Consider the following 22,019-nt stretch of genomic DNA (forward strand, 5'->3'; position numbering starts at 1 on the left):
ATCTGTAATTGTACAGGATTTTGCAAGTTATTTAAAAAAAACATGATAATTACTGTAAAACATTAATTATTTCCTGTAAAATTCGGATCTTTTTTTACAGTGTATAGAATGTCTCAGTTCAAATCTTCCAGACGGTTTGAGAACTAGGCTATGCTGAAGGACACACGCCGGTTAGAATAGTCTATTCTGCACATGTGCAATGCTGCACAATTCAAATGTTAATTCGCAAAAATTAAAAATAACCAATTGAACCAAAATCCAATGTTGAATTAATGCAGTGGTTCCCAAAGTGTGACAGGCGCTTTAATCGCTGCATAGCCGATTTATTTGGACTAGAATTATCCAGGGGAGTCTAAACATTCTTTATAACACAGTTTTAGATTTGTAAAACCTTTATTCTATTTGTGAAAATACAAAAAGGGGAGATTTCGCAGCTTTTTTTTACATCTAGACCACATTAGACCAGGTCCTGATCTAAAACCACTATACCTACAGTTTTAGATTTGTGAAACCTTAATTCTATTTGTGAAAAAACAGAGGGAAATTACATTTATCAACATTTGTATTGAGAAAGTAGGCCTATAAGGGACATTTCGAGAATCATTGCACAGACACTGAACTGATTACCCAAGATCCTCAGCTATGGTTTAAGCTCGGTAATTGGATGTTTTAGCCGCAATGCACGCTGGGATATGGTGTTTATGCGATATGAAATCAGAAAAACATTTTCTTTTAAAATAAAATAATACTTTATTATGTGTGTGTGCTTGCTTTTCTCGTTGGAAGTCATCACATAACGGCATTGTAATACACGGTTCGGCTGCATGAAATATTACACATCTGCCCTAGTTCTTTATTTATAGAGCCCTGATTAGAAGACTTCTGGACAAACTGGAAGAAATGCCGCCGAAACTGAATATGTGACTTGGATCATAAATATATCAGCAATTAAACAACATCTTCCATTTCTCTTCACACAATACATCTCCTTGCAGTATCAACACTAATTCGGCTGACTTTTACATTTGATCTAATTCGTAGATAGGTTATATTTACACCATCACGGTGCACAGCTGATAGAAAAGGACTTGTAGTTTTTGAAGATATTACTGATTTTCTTTGAATATAATAATGTAAATACTGATTCTGAAATAATATAGCAATATGCTGTAAAATGTATGTGAAAACATGAACATCTTCAGATGTTATACATACATAAGTGTCCAACACTAATAATAAAAAGTTATTATGGCTGTGTGTACCTTGTGTGCACCGCCTAGTGGTTAAAGCACGTTATTGAATTATTGTTTTTATGTGTTATATTTGATGAAAAACATATTAAGAGTACATACTTTCATATGGGGAAAGTAGAAGGTCAATGATAGAAATATAGAATATAAAAAATCAAGAAGATACTGTAAGTGATCTCTACAATAAAACAGTTTAGTGCCGGATGTACAAAGATATTAATATGAGGATGTGCAAAACAGACAAACTAATTAACCTTTATTTAAACATTAAAACATACTTTAGATTAAGGTCTTCTTTTAAATATTAACGTCTAATATATTGCTTTCCTGCAATGTTAACTATGTTGAAGCACTTATTTTAACTGATATTATACATATTAATTATACTATTATTTAGATAGAATAAGAAATCTGCAGAATACGACAGTGTAATGGTGGAGGTATATACACATATTGAAAGATGTCTTGTAATGCACTGTTGAGGAAGCTGCGACCCAAGTTTTTCATTCATTGCATAACTACACCGTCGTTGTGTATAATATGATATGTCAATAAACCTTATAAAATCTTGAAATCTTGAAGGGGATGTGCAAAATAGCCATTATATACAGTCTTTAAATAACTATTAGAGAATAACGAGTAATGAATATACTTTATAAAGATCTGCAGATAAATGTTTAGTCTTCTCAAGCACGAACTATCAAATATCTCTCCTGATTGTTGGCACTTGACAATCACCTTCCCGGAATTTAACTCAGGTGTAACTAAAGTCTGATTTAAGGGTTGTTTATATTTCACATCATTAATCAGAATCTGCAAAGTAACTCAAATAAATGTAGTGGAGTAAAAATACCAGGTTAACCTCTGAATTGTAGTGGAGTAGAATTACAAAGTAACAATGAGCTGTCATGTGGGTATATATTAATGCTGCGCATTATGTACACGAGCGATTTTCACCCATTTATTAATTATATGTTTTAAATTTGATAACACCAATGTGTTTAATACTGGCAACTTCTAATTGTGGGAAAAACGAAAACGTTCCCAGTAGAGACGTCCCATAGAACATGTTGCGAAACACAATAGCCAGCATGTGTAGTTCTGGGGGGGCGTTCGAGTCAAGTTTTCGATGGTCTGGCGTGGTTTCGTTCCATTTCAAAGAGCTGTTTGACGCTCGGCGTAACCTTGGCGCACTGCCACTCCAACATCCAATCCCAGAGCTTGAAGATTAATCACGGGGACTGTAGTCCTAAACGATAGCTGGGGATTATGGGTAGTGTAGTGTCTTCGGCCATCCTAAACTCGATGATGCTCGAAATGTCCCTTATTGGCCTACGTCTGTTTCCGGTTATTTTTATTTTGAAATTCAGTTCCTGATGGACGGACAAAAAAGCCCGTGATTATGGAATTAAACAAATAAATAAAAACAAGGATAATTGTGTGTTATTGTTGAGTAAATACAGATTTCAGTATTCTGAGGCTCTGAGCCCATTTCTTTTCCTCACTGATGGCAAAAAAAGTCAGACATTATACGATTTAAAATAAAAACAATATTCGTAGCTTGATATTGAGTAAGAAGACGTTTTTATGAACTCCACAGCTTCCGGTCTTCCAAGACCCGACCGGACAAAAAGACGTGGTGCAGGCACGAAACATACTACCAATAGAAATACATTGCTTTTAAAATCGTTCTGTGTGACACGAACAAAAGGGGAAAATCGCGTTGGTGAACACGAATCAACAGATTAAATGTCGTGAGACTCGTGACTATAACACGAAATGCCGTGTTGATTATTCAGCTATTTCAGGACATCGAGGCTATACATGTTGTTGTTTATACCGTTTTTTAAACCTTTTATTTTAAATATTCAGCTTTTTCTGCATTTTTGTAGCTAAAAGCAGCTACATATTCAGCTTTTTCTGCATTTTCAGCTAAATTCTGCCACAAATGTTCACAGTTTACAGCAATCGCACGCATTTTCTGCAGGAAATGCATTTTCTAGTTCTGGGTGCATTCCATATTTTAAACACACAAACATTGACACTTTATGATTATGATGATTATTATGATTACGATGATTATTATTATTATTATAATTATTATTATTCATAATAATAATATTTGTGTGTGTGGTTTAAGAAGGGCGGCGCCCTAGCGCCCTCTATAGACCAGCCGCCACTGCTTATAATGTGACTCTCGTGTCTGTTACATTTCATTTCTGGCAAATCTAATAAGTGGCGACATCTTCGGAACATTATGACAGACGAAAACGAAAATGGCACTCAGCAATTCAACAGTGTAATGAATCGCGTTTTTAATGCGCTTGACGTTGCCAGACGGGATCTTGCAGCGCAGCGCAACGACAATGTGCTGCGAGTCACCAGGAACACGTTTCGGAGACGGCGGAGGGCTCCAACAACGGGTATCATTTCAGTTCTTAAATGTGCATTAGCATTAGCATTGTCCATTTCATATTGTGCTGATACATTGGTCTTAAATCATATATAGTGCAAGGCAAGCTTATTTAAAAAGTTTTGTTCACGTTACATTTGCAGTGGATTCCTAATGTATCGAGTTTTAACGTTTTCATTTTAAGTTTGAGCCGGAAGAGCAAGCTAACTACTGCTGTGTAGCCTACATAGAGCCTACATAAACTTACTGTGCCAGGACAAGTTGTGTATTTTAAACCAACTGGATAAATATTACAGTTATAAAGATGAAAATATTTAAGCAATAGTCGTAAAAGTATTTAAGCAGTAGTGTACTTGAATGTTATGTTTTGGAGAAGCTCCCACAAATCTTTAAAAAGGAATATTATAACTTGTTCATAATTATACAAAAATGTGAGAACTATGACAACTCAATTTCAGTATAAATGCTAACGTCCTTGACTCAACAGGCCAATTATACTGAGGGATACCAACTTTGTTATGTCTTTTTCTAATGACAATTAAGCAGTTATTACAAATAACTTACTCCACTAAATACAGCTGCTATTTCTGCTATAGACAGGCTATATCAGTATTAACAAAATCTGTTTCACAATTTAAATGACAAATCTGTCATTTAAATTGTGAAATATTTAAATGTTATATCCATGGCTTAGGACATTACATTACGAAGCTGTATCATACGGTAATCCTATATCTTTCTTTCTTTCAAAATGGCGGACTGTAGGATAGACGATAAGTAAAGCATGCAAGAGAAAAAACGTTATACATAAAAATGGTCATCCATACATTTTCTCCCTCCTTTCCAGACTCAATGGAGCAATTTAGTAAATAAAGTTATTCAATTTTTAACGGTGCTTATTTGGTATAATAATTTGTAATAATTTACATTCTGTCATTTCACAGGGGCATCAAATGAATCTGCCGGAGTTTGGAGGGTGAGACTTTTTCTGTTGGCTATGGCGGACCAATCCGTCCTTCCAGCAGCTACAGAGAGCAGCCGACTGTCAAGAGAAGGTTTAGGTAAATAATTAAATAGGTTTTAAAAATGAGCATCCACTTAAGACTGATTCATTATCTGCACAGGAAATGCACACAATTGTTTGCACACCAATCAACTTCATTGAAGACTTTTCAATGTTTTATATGAATATTAAATCTGTATGGCCTGGGTGCAAGGTTGAAAACATTAAAAATAATCTCTGTAATCCATCACCTCCACTTTTGGCAGCAATGCTTACCTTTAGTGCATAAAAACATACACATTATGCCTATTCTATCATTGGCTTACATTGTTCAAATATTAATAATAGCTTTTTCCCATTCATAACAAAGTCAATGTCTATGATGAGCCTTCATTGATATGGCACCTTTTTTGACCATATGTTCATAAATGTATATTCTTCACGTCATATAAAGACACGATATGGCTTAGAATCTAAATTATAATTATAGTTATTTATAGAGGCAGTATATTGACTGACACCTTTTTCTTTTTCTTTTTTACAGGAATCCCAGCTCATGACATGCAAGGGGTTGTTTCGGAACGAAGCTATGTCAAGCTCTCAATGAGTCTTTTAGAGTTCAACAGTTATGTTTGCCAAAGTTTTCCTAAAATTCCATTAAATATGATTGGGTTCACTCTGGCAAGAGCCAGCAACTGCAGGCTACTAACACAACTGCAGGCTACTACTATGGCAGACCTTAAAAGATCTATTGGCAGGAGCAGGGTTTATATAATCCCGCAGGCAGACATACCAACATCGTTAGTGGTGAGTTGTTGTTTTGAGCCTATTCTTTACTACTGTTACTATGTTATAAATTCTACATATATATATATTATACTTAATTCTTTAATATTAGGAGATTGATATTGGTTATTTTTTAAGCTGCTTGTTTCGTCCATCAAGTTCTCCTAAACTTCTTTATCATCCACCCCACAGATGGCTTCATCTTCTGCCTCTGCAGCCTTTAGACCTGCAGGAGCACCCTCTACCTCGGCCACTGATTCTGCAGGAGTACCGTCTACCTCGGCCACTGATTCTGCAGGAGCACCCTCTACCTCGGCCACTGATTCTGCTGGAGCACCCTCTACCTCGGCCACTGATTCTGCAAGAGCACCTTCTGCCTCGGCCGCCTCTACCTCGGCCACTGATTCTGCAAGAGCACCTTCTGCCTCTGCAGCCTTTAGACCTGCAGGAGCACCCTCTACCTCGGCCACTGATTCTGCAGGAGTACCGTCTACCTCGGCCACTGATTCTGCAGGAGCACCCTCTACCTCGGCCACTGATTCTGCTGGAGCACCCTCTACCTCGGCCACTGATTCTGCAAGAGCACCCTCTGCCTCGGCCGCCTCTACCTCGGACACTGATTCTGAAGGAGCACCCTCTGCCTCGGCCGCCTCTACCTGGGCCGCCACTGAAACTGCAGGATCAACCGCTGCCCCCATACCCCCATCAACTTCTGTATCTATGGACGCTGATGTATGTAAAAAATATCTTATTATGAATTCATCTCAGGACATTTTCGAAAATAAACATAGTAAAAGACGGTTGGATGTAATTGTTACCTCTTGTCAATCAACAGGTGGAAGGTTTGGATTCCGCACAATGGGTAAATGCTGGGACTCCAGAGGTAAAGCTTTATATGGCTCTATAGTTCAGTATTTGTAGTATATACGTTTTAATAAGGACATTAACATTCCATGCACCAATTTTACTTTCAAGGTCTTTTACAGAAGGTCACGTTTGGAACAACCAAACAGGTATTTATAGATAATGGTGTTTTATACATAATTAACACAGTGTATTGGTTTTGAATGTAAGAAAACTGAATACCCTGTTCTCATCCTTTATATATTCTATGAATAGTGACCTCTTAAAAGAAAGAAACATTTTTTTTTTCTAGGAATTCCTTCAATGATTTTTTAATTGATGATTCTGATGAGGAGGAAGAGGGCGAGGACGAGGCTTTTGGGGCTTTGGAAATTGATGTCTTTCCCGTGGTAAGCTTTATTTGTCATTATTAAAAAATAGGACAACATTTGTTTCCAGGAACTGATAATGACACATACTAAATGCATTTCCGAAAGCACCAGTACCCAAGACAGACAACCCCTCTTCACCAATCACCAGTCATGTATAATGGACTTTATACATTTTTAATCATTTAGGAAGAAGTGGATCTGACCGTCCTTTTAAGTGACTTCAAAAAGGATTTCGTTTCTGATGGCCTAGTCAGTAGCATCTGCATCAGGAGGAAGAAACTTCTTGAGAGTGCAATAAAAGCCATCTCAAGGGTTACATTCTGCTGGAACAATTCCCCCTACATAGAATTTGTAGGAGAAGATGGAGATGACATGGGAGGACCACAGAGAGAGTTTTTCAGGTCTGAATAACCTCATTTAGTGTATGATTCTTAATCATAATGTGTCCTCGTTTTCAGGTTGACTGCAAAGTAATAGTACTGTATTTTTTTCTCAATTGATTTATTGTAGACTCTTGATGATAGAAGTACAGACATCCATGGGAATATTCGAGGGAAAGGCTGGTCAGGTCTTTCTTACCTATGACCAAGCGGCATTAGATGGCCACAAGTATTTCCAAGCAGGCCGCCTAATTGCGTGGTCAGTAGCACACGGAGGTCCGTGTATCAAAGCCCTGGATCCCAGCCTGTACCAGCTGATGTGCGGCCAGGAGCCTCAACTGGAGCAATTTGACTGCAGTGTGCTGCCTGATCCGGATGTTCAAAGCAGAGTAAAAAGGGTGCCTGATTATTTTTATGTTATTAATTAATTAATATTTATTAGGATTTGATAGAAACAAATACATTCCTTCTTGGTCAGTCAAAGTTTGTAAAAGCATAAAAAGCATTTCTACTAAACCTTTGTAATTTATCAATCCGGCTACATTGTTTTATCTCTAAGATCCTACAGTGCAAGACTGCAGAGGACCTGTCTGCCCTCCAGAAAGACTTGGGGGACTGGATCTCTGAGTGTGGCGTCCCTGGCATCTTCAGTGCCACTATCGGAGAAATTCCGAAGATTTATGCCTATGTAGTTAAGCACTACATATTTCTCAGGTAAACAAAAACACTTATAAACAAAAAAATATAAAGTCATAGACATTATAAAACACTGTTAATATAAAAGCCATAACTTACTGTATGCTACTAATATTTAACATTTTGAACACTGAATATCTTTGTGTTTTCCTTAATGTAGGTTAAAATGTTGCAAATTATGTATGCTCTTTCCTTTTATCACTGCTTTTTAGTCTTTTCCAAAAAAAAAACATCAGTTTTTCTTCAGGTTATATATATGTTTGATCTTTGTTGGCTTATAGAACGGCCAAGATGGTGAACCAATTGACGGAGGGCATGAATGCTTTTGGGAACCTGTGGGACCTGGTCAGGAACAACTGGATTGCCTTCCTTCCCTGCTTCACCAACATGAGGACCCCGCTGACAAAATCCTCCTTTAAGGCCATATTGAAATATGAATACAGTCCAAGAGGAACAAATCACCGGGAAAAAGAGGAGGACACGATATACAGCTGGGAGTTGTTCCTAAACCTCATCGAAGGTACATTTTATACCTTAAGGAAAATTTAAAAGCACCTCATATGAAATGACTACAACTCAGTAAATACTGTTATTGATGGATGCTTTACAAAAAAGAAAATCGATTTAATTTAATATCAATGTAGATAATGCAAATACAAAAAGGGGCAAATACACATGTTGATGTCAATATACCATAAAGCCAAATAAATGTAAACTACATTATTGATTAATGTTTGATGTTAAATTACTTTAGTGATATTATTATGTTCCACATTTGACTTTAAAAATGAAAATAAATATTATTCCAATATACACTTTTGTCATTGGCAGACAAACTGACTGAACTGACATTTGAGGACCTGCTGATTTTCATCACTGGGGCAGATGAAGTTCCAACGCTTGGCTTTCCAAACAAGCCCTCCATTGACTTTTATACACAGGAGGCCGGCGTGCGTCGTTTGCCATATGCCTCAACCTGTGCTATGACGTTGTTCCTACCAAGAGGCATCACAGAGGAACAAGAGCTTCACAACATACTGAACCAGTCAGTGAAAGACTCGTTGGGCTTTTTAAAGGTCTAGAAATATAGACAAGGAGGAAGAGAGGAGTAGGAGGAGGATTGGGAGGGTGTGCAGAGTGTGAGGATAAGATGAGGGAGAAATTATTACTGCAATTTTGTGAACTTTGACATTATTGCCATAAATATGGAAACTTAATAATAATAATAATGTCCCCTCACACTTAATAGTTTTTGGCCCTCACATTATGTTCTTTCAATTAGAACATGTTTTGAATCTGTCTAACACAAAGCAGATACCTGTCCTTTAAGTCAGTTGTTCCACTCATTGCATTTTGGAGATCTTGCTGTTGTTCAGAGCTCAGGATAATGTGTGGTTGTGGCACTATCACTGCTCGTTCAAGATCATCATTGTTTGCTTGCAACTGATCGAGCCGTATGCCATGTCTTGCCAAGCCATCTTCAATATTTTCTTGGCTGTAGGGATCATTTCCAAAGACATTGTCAATAGCTGTTGAATGTTGCTCCCTGTTGGCTAGCATGCCCTCCATCCAAATATGTGTTGGTGTACGATTGTTAGCAGTTCTTAGTCTATGGTTGTTCCAGGCATGTCTGAATAAATCTAGTCTTTTTTGGATTTCTGGTTTAAAAACGATTTGTAGTGCCATTTTCTGAATGTCATCTCCGGGGTTCAATATTTCTTCATCTTCAAAGGAATAAAAAAGTGTGTAAAAATAGTGCACAACCTGCTGGAAAACATCTCTCCAAAGACGCTCAATACGTTGGTTGTGTACAGACTAGCCTGTAATGTGCCTCGCTTCTCCGTTTCCCTGTAGAAGGTTCATCAAGAGGGCAACTAGAGTGTTCTCCCCGCCGTGGTCAGACCTGACTCTGGATGGTAACCCATACCGACAGGTAGCTCGAACAAAATGGGTCAACACTGTCAAAGCTGTGTTGTCAGTGCCGCAGTTGATAAAAGTTACGAGTCTGGAGTTCCCATCAATTCCGGCATGTGTCACAAACCCCCACCTGTACAAATAATCGAATGAATAGAACAAGGAATTAATGCATTACATCAACTACCTTAAAGGTTATCTTTATAACATTTGTTCAATATATCCAATACTTCTATAAATGTTGTTGATAATAAAATGATTGAGATTATATAGTGAAAGAGGAAAATAATAAACACAACTACGATGGATTAGAAGATCATATTGACTGCTATAATTACTTTCTTTCAAAGTCTAGAGCTGATTACCGAATGAGACGCATATGGCCATCTATGTGCCACAAGCTGTTAGGAAAGGGCACATAGTAGGTTCTCCTAGCCACAGTCTGGCCCCATCTCTGTGCTGCTGCAGCAGGATCGATTTGCTTTAGAGTCTCTCTAACTCTTCTTCTTTGTACCACAATCCCTTCTGCGTGCAGGTATGCCCTCATCATCTGAAAGTGGTTGATTTAAAGACAAATAAGATACAGATCATTATCTATAAAATGATATATATAAAAAACTCTAAAAGGGAATATTAACTAGTATGCTTACTTCTGAACCTGATCTAGGAAACTGGTTGTGGAGTCTCCTGACATGCTCTTCTAGGTCAGGATCACTAATGGTAGTGAATCTGTTCCTTGCTGAAGTATTTAAAGACTTCATTTTTTTATGAAGGAATGAGGAGGAACAGCCCAACATCCTTGCCATTGCTCTCACGGTAAAACCTTGACCTAGGAGAAGCTCAATTTGCCCCCTCGTTATGTCAAGAGCAGGTCTTCCTCGTCTTCCTTATGATATGGAAATAAAAAGGAAAATATATAAACATATGTATAATTATTATAACAGCTCATCAGAACGTTCATCAACAGAACAATGATTTTTTAAAAGTTAAGTAAGTCTGTTAAAAACAGGTCACATTAATATTCACGTGAGTTCAAACTTATATAAACTGGTAAAAAAAACATATAGAGTTTTATTATAAACCTGTCCCTTCCCTTTAACTTTTATCCATTTGACTATATCCTAATTACAAGAATGCAGGTTTTTTTCCTCATCAAAAATGAGGTATAACACATTTCTTTGCCATAGCTTCTTAATGACATTGATACTGTTGGATACAGTATTAGTAAGACCAGTACCAACAATACTATGAAGTACTTTTACTGTCAACTTTTTGAGTAATCCTCTGTCAAAGTCCTCTCCTGAGTACACGAAAGCATTTTTTTCTTTTCTTTTTAATAAGCCTTAAAAGAATGTTCTTCATGAGACTGGAATTGTTGGACAGAGTATTTTAAGAGGATATGGTAGACATGATATATAAAGTATTTCCATTCAGTACTCCAGCAGGAGCATTTAACCATTGGAAAGTCTTCACAGAATGTCCTGGATAGCTGTTCACAACTTTCCTTCAGCACAGTGCCACACACCCTTGTCACTTTAATTGAACTGTTATGATGCTGTTATCTTTTAATATATGATTATTTCTCTGCCCCTAGTTCTTTCCTCACAGATTCTTCAGTCTCATCATTCCATCAGTCCCAGTCAACGCCTCCAGCACACTTCCAGGGTCTGACTCCAGAGAGATATTGTCCTGATGCTGTACAAGGGTTATGCCCCATGATCACAAAATGATCCCTGTGTGCCAATGAGCTGATATCATGTCTGGGATTAACGTTACATCAGCCTTTGTAAAAACAATTATTTCCTTTTTTCTCTTTTCTCTTCCCTTAACTGAATAGTCCTGTCTTTAAGTAATGAAATGTAAAGTCCCTTTCTTTCACCATTTTAAGTCTGCAAAACAGGCATTGTTACTGTATGTGTTTTGAGAAATTACACAATAAATGGCCCAGAATTGTTCATTATGAAGTTTGACTGTTGTTGGCTTGAAGAAATACATTCTGGCTAAGCCGTCCAGGTGAAATAGGCTTTGTTTTGCAATATTTATTATTATGTCACCAGTTATTTAAATAAATCACTATCAGAGGATAATACAAGGAAACCTAATACTGCCTTTATCTAAAGAGCCATTGAAGCCCATGAATAATTGAACCTTCCGCAAATATTTTCATCTGCTGTATTAGTAACGTTCCCACGTGTTTTCAAATTGAAATTAAAGGACTAATATCTGTACAGAACATTATACAAATATGCTTCACCTGCGGTATTTTAATTTTTAAAAGTGTTCAGAAAGACTCAATCAATTATATATATCTATATATATAATATCTATATTGTTATTAACTTCAACCAAAGTACTGTTAATGCACTGTGCTCATGTACGGTGAAGAGCCCTCCTGTGGGGAAACATAGAAACTGCACTTAAACCACTTTGTGCTTTTTAACCGGTTTAAAATAGTTTTTTTCACTTTTAAAATACATGCTGCCCTAGATATAAGTACAAATGAAGTCTGAAATGCAGTGCCTAACTCACCTGAATGCACAAGGTGTGCTGCATGGAAACCAGTATGTAGGGCATTGGAAGCTTGAGGTTCGGAGATGAAAGATCTGAGATCAGTGAGACTTTGAACTATATCCTGCACAGCCTCGGCGCTGATGGTATCTCCAACCCTTCTTACGTTAGCTATAGAGCTGTTGATAGCGTAAACTTCTGTTCGGCCCAAAGAACCTTGATTAAATGCTCTTTGAATCTCAGTACATCTTCTTCTTATACGTCTCAGTACAACGTCCGCCATGTTTGTGTATGAACTTCTGTGAAGATTGATGGGTGAGGTCTATCTTAAGAGCCAATAGGAGACCTCGATGCATTATTTCCCCTCCTCCTCATTAGCATTCTGTGCGACTAGTGCGACTAGTGCGACTAGTGCACATTTGGGATCCACTAGTGCGACTAGTGAACATTTTAAGCCCGACTAGTTCACTAGTGGAATTTCAATGTATCTCACTAGTTAACTAGTAAAGGGCGAAGGGTTCACTAGTTAACGTGTAGACATTTTGAGCCCCACTAGTTAACTAGTAAGGCCAAAAGACGCGTCAACTAGTTAACTAGTGAACCTTTTGCCTTTACTAGTTAACTAGTGAGTGATTCTGGGTGCGACTAGTTAACTAGTGCAGACAAATGTGTGCCACTAGTTAACTAGTTGTGCTTATTTTGTGTAACTAGTTAACATGTCAGAGCTTTTGCAGCGCACTAGTTAACATGTAAGACTTTTAGCGTCACTAGTACGGTCAGAGGGTCACTAGTTCATGAAAAAGCTTACATGTTGATACTTTGGTGCAACTAGTGCTGCTCCTGGCGTCACTAGTAAGGCTTATGTGCTAACTAGTCGGACAAAAGTGCCACTAGTCGCTGAAAAAGACTGACTAGTGTAATGTTTTATTGAACTAGTAAAGCAGAATGCCAAACTAGTTTGACCATATCTCTAACAAGTGGAATCAAAGAGCCAACTAGTGTAGACAGCTGCCGTCTGATATCAAGGATGTGGAATAAATACTCAAATGGCTTGCCATACAGCACCTACAACTACTGCTACACCTACAACTGCAGCCTCTACTACTGTTGCAACAACAACAGCAGCACCTACAACTACTGCTTCACCTACTACTACTGCTTAACCTACAACTACTGCTTCACCTACAACTGCAGCTCCTACTACTGTTGCAACAACGACAGCAGCTCCTACAACTGTCGCAACAACAACAGCAGCACCTACAACTACTGCTTCACCAACGACAGTAGCCCCTACTACTGTTGCAACAACAACAGCAGCCCCTACTACTGTTGCAACAACAACAGCAGCACCTACTACTGTTGCAACAACAACAGCAGCACCTACAACTACTGCTGCTCTTACAACGGTGCAACCTACAACTACTGCTGCACCAACGACAGCAGCCCCTACTACTGTTGCAACAACAACAGCAGCACCTACAACTACTGCTGCTCTTACAACGGTGCAACCTACAACAACAGCAGCACCTACAACTACTGCTGCACCTACACTGTAAATCGTAATAAGTTGACTTTACTTAACAAAGTTCAGGAAACCGATTGCCTCAACATTTCCAAGTAAAGTTAATCATTAATTTTAAGTTGTTTCAACTTAAAAGTACTGAGTTCAGGCAACTTATGTCATTACAGTAAACTTGAGTAGACCCAACTCAAGATCATTCATTACGATGACTATAAAAAGTTAGTTTAGACAACTAAAAGATCTGAGTTATGTTAAATTAGCACAACTCATAATAAAAAGTGAACCTTACTTGTCAAAGCAGTTCATTTTACTAGGGTAATATCAGGAAACCGATTGCCTCAACATTTTCAAGTAAGCTGAACTTAAAATGTTAAGCTGTTGTAACAAACAAGACATTTAAATGGTAATGATAATCACATTTTATTTGTTTTGTTAACAAACATATTTGGAGAGGCTGACTTCTGTACTTCCATCAGAAACATTTACACATTTATACAAACATACTCTGTGTGTACTGCAACGCGGCCTTTGAAAAAGAATAATAATAATAACAAAGAAAAATGTATTTTCCAAAAGAGTAAAGGTCCCAGTGGTAGGTGCTCTGACTCAATGCATCAGGGCATTTTTGAGGCTGACTTCTGTGCTTCCATAAGAAAAATGTACACATTTATACAAAAACAAACTGTTTTAAACTCTGTGTGTACTGCAACGCGGCCTTTGAAAAAGAATAATAACAAAGAAAAATGTATTTTCCAAAAGAGAAAAGGTCCCAGTGGGAGGTGCTCTGACTCAATGCATCAGGGCATTTTTGAGTGATTGCAGTTTTGGTTTAAGGGACTTATGGCCAAGTGAGAGCATCACCCTTTGAATAAATTCAAAACTGTTCTTTAGTTGTTGAGGGTATTGCAAATTTAGGGCGTAGATGAGTCCAAAAAGTAGGCACATGGCATCTGGGAGAGTATTGATGCCGTCCATCACCATTTTCCCTTCCAATATGATGACGATTGATGACGGTGCAAGGTGGAGTGAGTCAGGTGAAGCCAGGCTGTCTTCAGGGATGACTGTAAGGATCCCGATGGAGCTGTTGGAGATGTCCTGGTCATCACAATCCTATAACATAGGCAACAGTAAAATTACAACCACAATAACATTTTAAATGCAGAGTTTACCTTGGCCTGCTGAAGGCCCACTTTTGGCCAGTATCATAACAAAAGCTAAAATATATTTATGTAACACAAGGGACAGGATAAAATAGATTGGGCGTCCTGTGGCCTAGAATTTAAATAATGATGAAAAAAGACTACTTACAAAGCAAGTCTTGAAGAAGTCATTGTTTTCATCACCCAGGATGACAGGAAGGCCTCGGAGGACTGCTGTTCGCTTTCCATTAACATCTGTACCCTGAAATATATTGAAACACACATTACTCATAAGTGGTGAAGAATAATTTGTTAGCAGAAAACAAAAAATGTATGTTATTTGTGTATGAAAAAACTTACCGCTGGTGCCACCTGTTGCAGATACCCCTCAAGTTTGCGACCGACACTTCCCCCCTTGGATTTAAAGATGTCAAAGAAGCGGGGAGTGTATTTATCCAGTTCTTTGAAGAATTCTATCTTCAAATTTTTGCTCGACACGCGACAGAATTCTGCCACAATCTATGGGAAAGGTTAGACAAATTTAAGATTTTAAAATCTCATTTAAAGCCATCTTGGTCCAACATTAAAGAATAAAAAACACTAACATAAATGGTGCTAAAAGTAAAGTATGGAGGCATTATTGTAGCAAAACTATTAAACGTGTATCTTAATCTGTGTGTGCGTATTCAGATGTGTTAACGTATAATACAATCAGTAAATATGTTCTGAGATTTTTGAGCATGAACAGGAATCTTCAAATGTGTATTAAGATTCTATCTGAGATTCTATCTATCTCCAAAACTTAAAATACAGACAAGTGTCTTTTTACACAACTTTTGCAATACTTTTCCTAGGAAGATTTATAAATGCATGCAGCAATCAACAAATGTGTCTGGGGATTTGTCAAATACACATTCACAAATCTTAGGACACATTTACAGATTGTTTTAAAGATTTCGATATATGATGTTTTGATAGAATAATGGCCCCATATAAAGTGCTTTTCAAAGAATCATGTCACTTCAGTAGGACAATTTGAGACAATCAGATATAGAAGTGTTGTAAATCTGTATATCTGGAGGGCTTTGCAATACTAGTTTCCTGCCCAGTGTAATTGTTTTGTGTTGCTTTTGTTTGAGCAGACATTTTGGGACTCTGAATTACAATAAGCAATTCATTTTTCCCCCCCTGTGTTTTGATAAAATGTGCATAACCAAAATGATAAAATGATATTCGAATTTAAACCATCCTAAAACAGGTAAACAGTTTCAAAATACCTGACTTTCAGCAAAGAGTGCTGGCCATCTTTCCATGATGTCCTTTACTGGTGGCTCCAAGGTCACAAACTCCCTTCTTCTCAGGGCAAAAGTAGAGTCCATGTTCTTTTTTAACAGAGTGGCATTTGGAGATCTTTTTTTCATCTCTTCCACAAGTTCCGTTATTTTGGACTCCATACTAGTCTCATCTTCACCATCAGGTAAATTGGGTAGGAAGTTCACTTCAAACCGCTTGGGTCTTTTGAAAGGTCTTTGAGGCGCTTGGCCTTTTCTTTTCCCTTCATTTATGGCCACATCATTACACCCAGCTCGGCGTAGTTTTGTGCGATAATTACCCATTTTAAATTTGACGCTATTTTTCCAGCCATTACATCCATTGGAGGAGCCTGGTTCAGCGAGACATGGATGTTTTTGAATAAGAGCAGTTGCAACATCAAGGTATTCTTCATCACAGGGATATGCCTTGAAGCTGTACATAGACTCAGCAAGTTTTTCGAGGATCTCATGCTTCATGTCCCTGGGCACTTGTAGATATTTCTTGTCCCTCATATAGAGGAGATTTGCTTGGCGTAATCTGTATTCAATGTCTACAGGAAAAGAAGGAATTTCAAAGTTGTCTGGCCATGGAGACCTTGTAAGACTTGACCGACTTTCGGGGGAGGAAATAGACATGGTCTCTGTGTCAGCAGTGCTTGGTGTTGTTGTTGGCACCAGGGAGAGGATCTTTATGGTGGGTTGCTCAGGCAGGTCAGCAATGTCAGCCAGGTTGACGAGTGCATTGTTGAAATCTGGATCCTCATACTGAAGGCAGAACTTGTATTGAAGACCCAGCTTGCCCTCAAGCTGTTCAACAAGTGATTCAAGTGTCTGAGGTTTCTCATTCAGTGTAATCTTCCTAATGTCACCGTCATGCACAATTACTCGTAGAATGGTCCGTGTCCCCATTGTTTGTTGTGATTCTAAAAAAGGATTCCAAAAAATGAAGTTAAATTCCTGTTTGATACTTCAAATCACATCCAGTCAGCACATAATATAATGTCTAAGGGTCACAAATGTTCTGCCTCTAATTTTGTAGGCTGCCAGAGGAAACGGGTCATTCAGATCACACAACATGTGCACCGAAAGTGATGACCCATGAATGCATAGCTCATAAGAACGCAGGTGCTCATTATACCATGCTGTCAGATGTTTGCACAAAAACAATACATCACTGTTAATGACAATGATTTTGTCAATTTGCCTGAAATCTGGTAGAGCTGAACAAGCACCAACAGACACAATCATATCTGGACTGTATTTGATGCCTTCAATGCTCACAGATGATGCAACAAAGACAGTGTTCTGAGCTGCATTCTTCTGTTTCAGTAAGTTCTGAATATTCTCTGGGAAAGATGAAACCAATGAAACTGTCACCTTGTCCATTTGTATAGAAGGTTTGAAAAATGAGGAGGAATCCACATGGTATGCCATCATTCTTTGATGCCTGACAGCCAGAGTTTGTGTGACGTTTTTGAAGTGTTTTGTGTTGCGAATGACTTGTTTGAAAAATGTGTGTTTGCCTTCAAAGCGCATTGTCCACATGTCTCTGAGTGGCCCATGTATTCTCATCAGCTGTGGATAATGCTCAACAAAGTGGTGCTTGGGGCGCAATCTGAAATGAGGAAATACTTCTAAAAGTAAGCCTCTATGCTCTGAGATCTTGGCCTCGAGAAAATCAATAGAATCTTCCGTTAATCTAAATGATGCTGCCAGGTCTAGTATGTCCTTCAAAAGCATCAACATTTCCCATGTTTGATCATTCTCTGGGACATCAAATCCAATCATGAGTGGGAGAAGTCTTGTCAGGGCCCAGTTTTCATGGGCGTTCCCGCCGATGGTACCTCTAGAAGCAAATGTAGCTGGGATGGTCTGAGGCTGATCAGTTTTGTCAGTGAATTTGTAAGGGAAGTTTTTGATGGCTTCATTCAAGGACTCAACAGAGATGTACTTCTTGGAGATCAAATCCTTAATACACAAAGACATCTCAATCGGGACGATACCCTCCAAGAGGTCATGCATTAGGTCAGGTGGAAACCCAGTGACGGTGTGGAAATGTTCCAAATTCTCTCTTAAAACACAAGGACCTTTAACCCCATACTGTTTTACCAAAGTTGGATCCTCTAAAACTTGAGAAACTTGCATGTCATGATTCTGGCTGGTTCTGCGCTCAAATTCTCCTGAACGGACCTCTTTCAGCTGAATGTCACTCTTCTTCACCATGCAAAATCGGCAAGGGTGCTCCACTGTGAAACATTCCTGGAAACCAGCCAAAGAATGAGCCCCTAGGTTATCAGCTGACACATAGAGTACAGTTCCTTTCACACACTCGCCTAACTGTTCAACATAGACACCGTGTTTTTCAAGAGTAACCAGGTCTTTTAAAAGTGGGTGAAGGACATCAGCATAGCCATACTGTTTGACTGCACTTGCTCTGCATAACATTGCTAGCTGAATAGAGTGAAGAGAAGATCTGTGTTTTGCCGGAAGATTGGCAAGGACCCAATACACACCACACAGTTTGTGTTTCTTTCTTGAAGTGCCCAGAGGATTGGCTATCTCAAAGTCATCAATGTAAAGCCCAAGGACAATCCGGAGGGTCTCAGTTTTAAAGAAAGCCTTCTCACGATAGTGTGTGCCATCTCTATAAGTGTTGTATCCATCAACAGAGGCATCTTGACTGAGAAGTTTTTCTAAAACATCAGCTCTGTTTAACAATTTTTGTAACATTTCCATGATTGGCACATAAGTTAGTGATTTTGATTCTTGTCCAAGCTTGTATTCAACTGGCATCACTAGAGGGAATTCCTTTTCAAAATATGATGCTCTTTTACAAGCTGTGGAGAGTGACCTGCCAGCATCAGTCATTTTCAGGAACTGGTTATTCTCTTTGACAGCATTTGTAATCTCCCTCAAAACAGAATCACTGTCAGTGACACCATGTTCATCAAGAATGTTCTTAATGGCATTATGCAAAAGAGGCTCTGATAAAAGAACAATCTGATTCAGATGTTGGATTACTTCCTGTACTGCAATGTCAGATATATGCAAGATTGCCTGCAGTTTTAGAAATACAGAGGCTAAATTGTGTTCCAGTTGATGCGGTAAATCATCCAGATTTTCAATTTGAGCCTCTTCCTCATTTTCCTCTTGAAAAAAACCGATAGGATCATTGTGAAGAGCCTCATCTTGTGGTGCATCTTGAGACAGATTTGGATCTGAATTGTAAGCTGCACTGGTCACAGCAATGTCAGGCTTCAACTTCTTCTGTCTTGGATGACTATGTTCTTTACATTTATGAGCATTAAATGTTGAGTACACATTGCTCTCAAAAGTGCAGTTTTCAAATGGACATTTCACCATTTCCTGTTTTTTAAGATGTTGGCGCAAATGGGTGAAGAAAACGACTTGTGTACAGGGTTCTTCAAAATCGCAAAGAGGACAATGGTATATCACAGGGATTTCACCAGCTTCGCTCATCTGCATATCATGGAAGTGATGTCTTGTTAAATGGACTTTCAAGGCATTAAATGACTTGAATGAACACAGACAATCTTTGTAGAGGCATGGAATTGGAGTGGTTCTGGCATAGCTTCCATGTTTTAAGCGATAGTGCTTCAATAGCTGAGCCCTCTTTTCACAAGAAAATATGCAGTACTTACACTTCCAATGCATGTTTTCTGTCTCTGAAGATCAATACCTACAGACAAAAAAATTGAAAAACACAATAAGTTAAACTGCATTCAAACTATACAGGGTTTCTGCACAAATTCTGAAATGAATTTTCATGCATTTCCAGACCATGACAAAATATAGAATAACACTTTACCAAACTAATAATGCAAATAAGGCCTGCAACTATGTTAGAAATAATTTAGAAATGTTTTTTAATATCGTCTTGTGTTATTTTACAATGTTTGAAAATATACAATCCGCCCGTATATATATATATCAGTATGTAGTTAAATGTGACGTTTTTTAATTGTAATTAAATTAATTCATTTATAAGGCAGCTTGTGTTAAAATATTGCATGTAAAATATTAGTTTTTAGTGTTTTAGGACGCGGTAGGGCTGTGCGGTATGACAACAAATGATATGATGGTATTTTTCCTAATTATAACGCAGTGTGTGCTCTCGTGTGTGTGTCGGGAGGGGAGCCCCGCCCTTCAGAAACAGAGCTGAGGAGAATGTCTTTTTCTAATTTATTTTTTATATATGCAAATTGCAACTGAAATAATCTATCTACGGTCACTTTATGCATTGAACATGTGCTCTTTTATTAAATAAACTAAACGCTTATGTTATTTATCCAATTTATGTGCATGTTTCAGTGTCCACTGCATTGCTTTGCACGTTCTCTCCTCAGCTCTGTTTCTGAAGGGCGGGGCTCCCCTCCCGACACACACACACACACACACAAATGCACACACTCACTGTCAGAGACAAGAGCGGAGGAAAGGAGGAGAACAACAAAGTGTAAAAAGTCAAACAACAAAAGTCAAAATCCCGTTTGTGTCCCACACACTTTCAAATTAGTTTATCATTATTTGTTTAGCCTCAAGCCGTCATGTCACGGAGGAGCAGGACACACAGCCTGCCTAAAACGAACGTAGCTTGCACATTCTAAAAATAGCTCACTGATGATGATGAGCAAGTAAAAATTGTTAAAGAGCAACTTGCAGGTTAGAGACACCAGTGAATAAATGTGTAGGAAAATGATGAATACGCTAGATTTTCAAAAAAATATACAGAAATATACACTACAGTGACATCTGGCGTCGTTTTGGCTTTAATATCGTCTGTTAGCTGAGTTTCTTCCCGTGAAGTGGGTATGCATCATTAATAGGTTTTTAAATGTTAAGAAGCCCTCAGACGCTGTTTTTTGCAAGATGTTGCGTCCCGCGGGGGCAACCCGGCTTAACAGGCTAAAGTGAGAACAATAGCAACGCCTAAAATGGCGGTAGAGGAGAGTGCAGCAGTGGCTAATGTGTGCTAACAGGGAATGCAGCAGTTGCTAAATGTTTCAACCGTTAACGAACATGCTGCTTTTGCTTTTACACAAGTTTTCTTCAAATACATTTATTTTACCGGAATTAATTCCACGGCATATGACCTACATGACGGGCTAACTTTCTTAGCTTCAAAGTTAGCTCTTAGCCTCTTACCTTATAGCCTTACCACGATTTTTACTTAAACGCGGTAAAAGTCGGTTTTCATCTGACTAAAGAGGATGACTCATTACAAAAAATAACGATAGCTAACCCTGAATGATTTTGGCTAACTTCCCAACTCTAGCACAATATTGTTTGTTAAAACGTATACCTTCTCATACGGCTCTGCTTCTCATGTCCAGACTCTCGACAATGCTTTCTTCCCGCTTCGTTCCATGACCCATGACGTCGGTCTGACGTCTCTGTGGCAAACTGCGCATGTGTAGTCGCCGAAGCCTTCCGAGTTCTGTCGAGTTTCTCCGAGTGGTGTCCACGTGTGTTCAAAGAGAGCTGCTCACTCATACTTTAAAGTAACGGTTACTTCAAGCTGATGAGTTAAATAACTTCTCTCACAAGAAAGTAGTTTTAACTTTGTTATATTGAGTTAAGTTAACAAATAATGTAGATATCAGTTGATGTCACTATTTTGTTTAAGTAAGGTTAACAATTACAATTTACAGTGTACGACAGCAGCACCTACTACTACTGCAGAGCTGCCAACATTGTGTTATAGAAAGTAGTAGCATGCCGAGCGGAGGAAGGCAATTTTTTTTCCGGCGGGGGGTCCGAGGTCCGCCGAAGCCCCCAGAATGCCCCCTTATTTCATTTTTACTTTACTTATTTCTATTTATCTTTTGTATTCAACTGT

At 38.3% G+C, this 22,019-nt stretch overlaps 3 protein-coding genes across 4 annotated transcripts; 1 reads left to right on the top strand and 2 right to left on the bottom strand.

Moving 5' to 3' along the window:
• Window positions 1-2,719: 2,719 nt before the first annotated feature.
• LOC307031941 (G2/M phase-specific E3 ubiquitin-protein ligase-like) lies at window positions 2,720-9,418 on the top strand. 2 transcript variants are annotated; one of them, XM_079669532.1, is made up of 12 exons: window positions 2,720-3,673; window positions 4,608-4,724; window positions 5,211-5,473; window positions 5,645-6,184; window positions 6,288-6,335; window positions 6,428-6,465; window positions 6,609-6,705; window positions 6,874-7,088; window positions 7,198-7,465; window positions 7,627-7,781; window positions 8,045-8,283; window positions 8,595-9,418. In XM_079669532.1, exons 1-12 carry the CDS (start codon window positions 3,508-3,510, stop codon window positions 8,843-8,845), a joined length of 2,397 nt encoding a protein of 798 aa, XP_079525658.1. In that variant the 5' UTR covers window positions 2,720-3,507; the 3' UTR covers window positions 8,846-9,418. The 2 variants fall into 2 exon arrangements, with proteins under 2 accessions (XP_079525658.1, XP_079525659.1); XM_079669533.1 differs by lacking the exons at window positions 2,720-3,673; window positions 4,608-4,724 and having other exon boundaries at window positions 4,744-5,291.
• A 160-nt stretch (window positions 9,419-9,578) lies between these two features.
• LOC307032864 (uncharacterized protein) lies at window positions 9,579-13,228 on the bottom strand (the record flags this gene model as incomplete). The annotated part of the gene is made up of 4 exons (XM_079671143.1): window positions 12,207-13,228; window positions 10,328-10,563; window positions 10,043-10,227; window positions 9,579-9,810 (listed from the first exon to the last, which is right to left on the bottom strand). Exons 1-4 carry the CDS (start codon window positions 12,466-12,468, stop codon window positions 9,579-9,581), a joined length of 915 nt encoding a protein of 304 aa, XP_079527269.1. The 5' UTR covers window positions 12,469-13,228.
• A 1,268-nt stretch (window positions 13,229-14,496) lies between these two features.
• LOC307032867 (sterile alpha motif domain-containing protein 3-like) lies at window positions 14,497-21,780 on the bottom strand (the record flags this gene model as incomplete). The annotated part of the gene is made up of 6 exons (XM_079671146.1): window positions 21,483-21,780; window positions 19,822-19,859; window positions 16,124-17,082; window positions 15,207-15,365; window positions 15,016-15,108; window positions 14,497-14,817 (listed from the first exon to the last, which is right to left on the bottom strand). Exons 3-6 carry the CDS (start codon window positions 17,066-17,068, stop codon window positions 14,497-14,499), a joined length of 1,518 nt encoding a protein of 505 aa, XP_079527272.1. The 5' UTR covers window positions 17,069-17,082; window positions 19,822-19,859; window positions 21,483-21,780.
• Between the last annotated feature and the right edge of the window lie 239 nt (window positions 21,781-22,019).

Source organism: Notothenia rossii (genome assembly GCF_949606895.1).
Source record: "Notothenia rossii genome assembly, chromosome: 3".
NCBI lineage: Eukaryota > Metazoa > Chordata > Actinopteri > Perciformes > Nototheniidae > Notothenia > Notothenia rossii.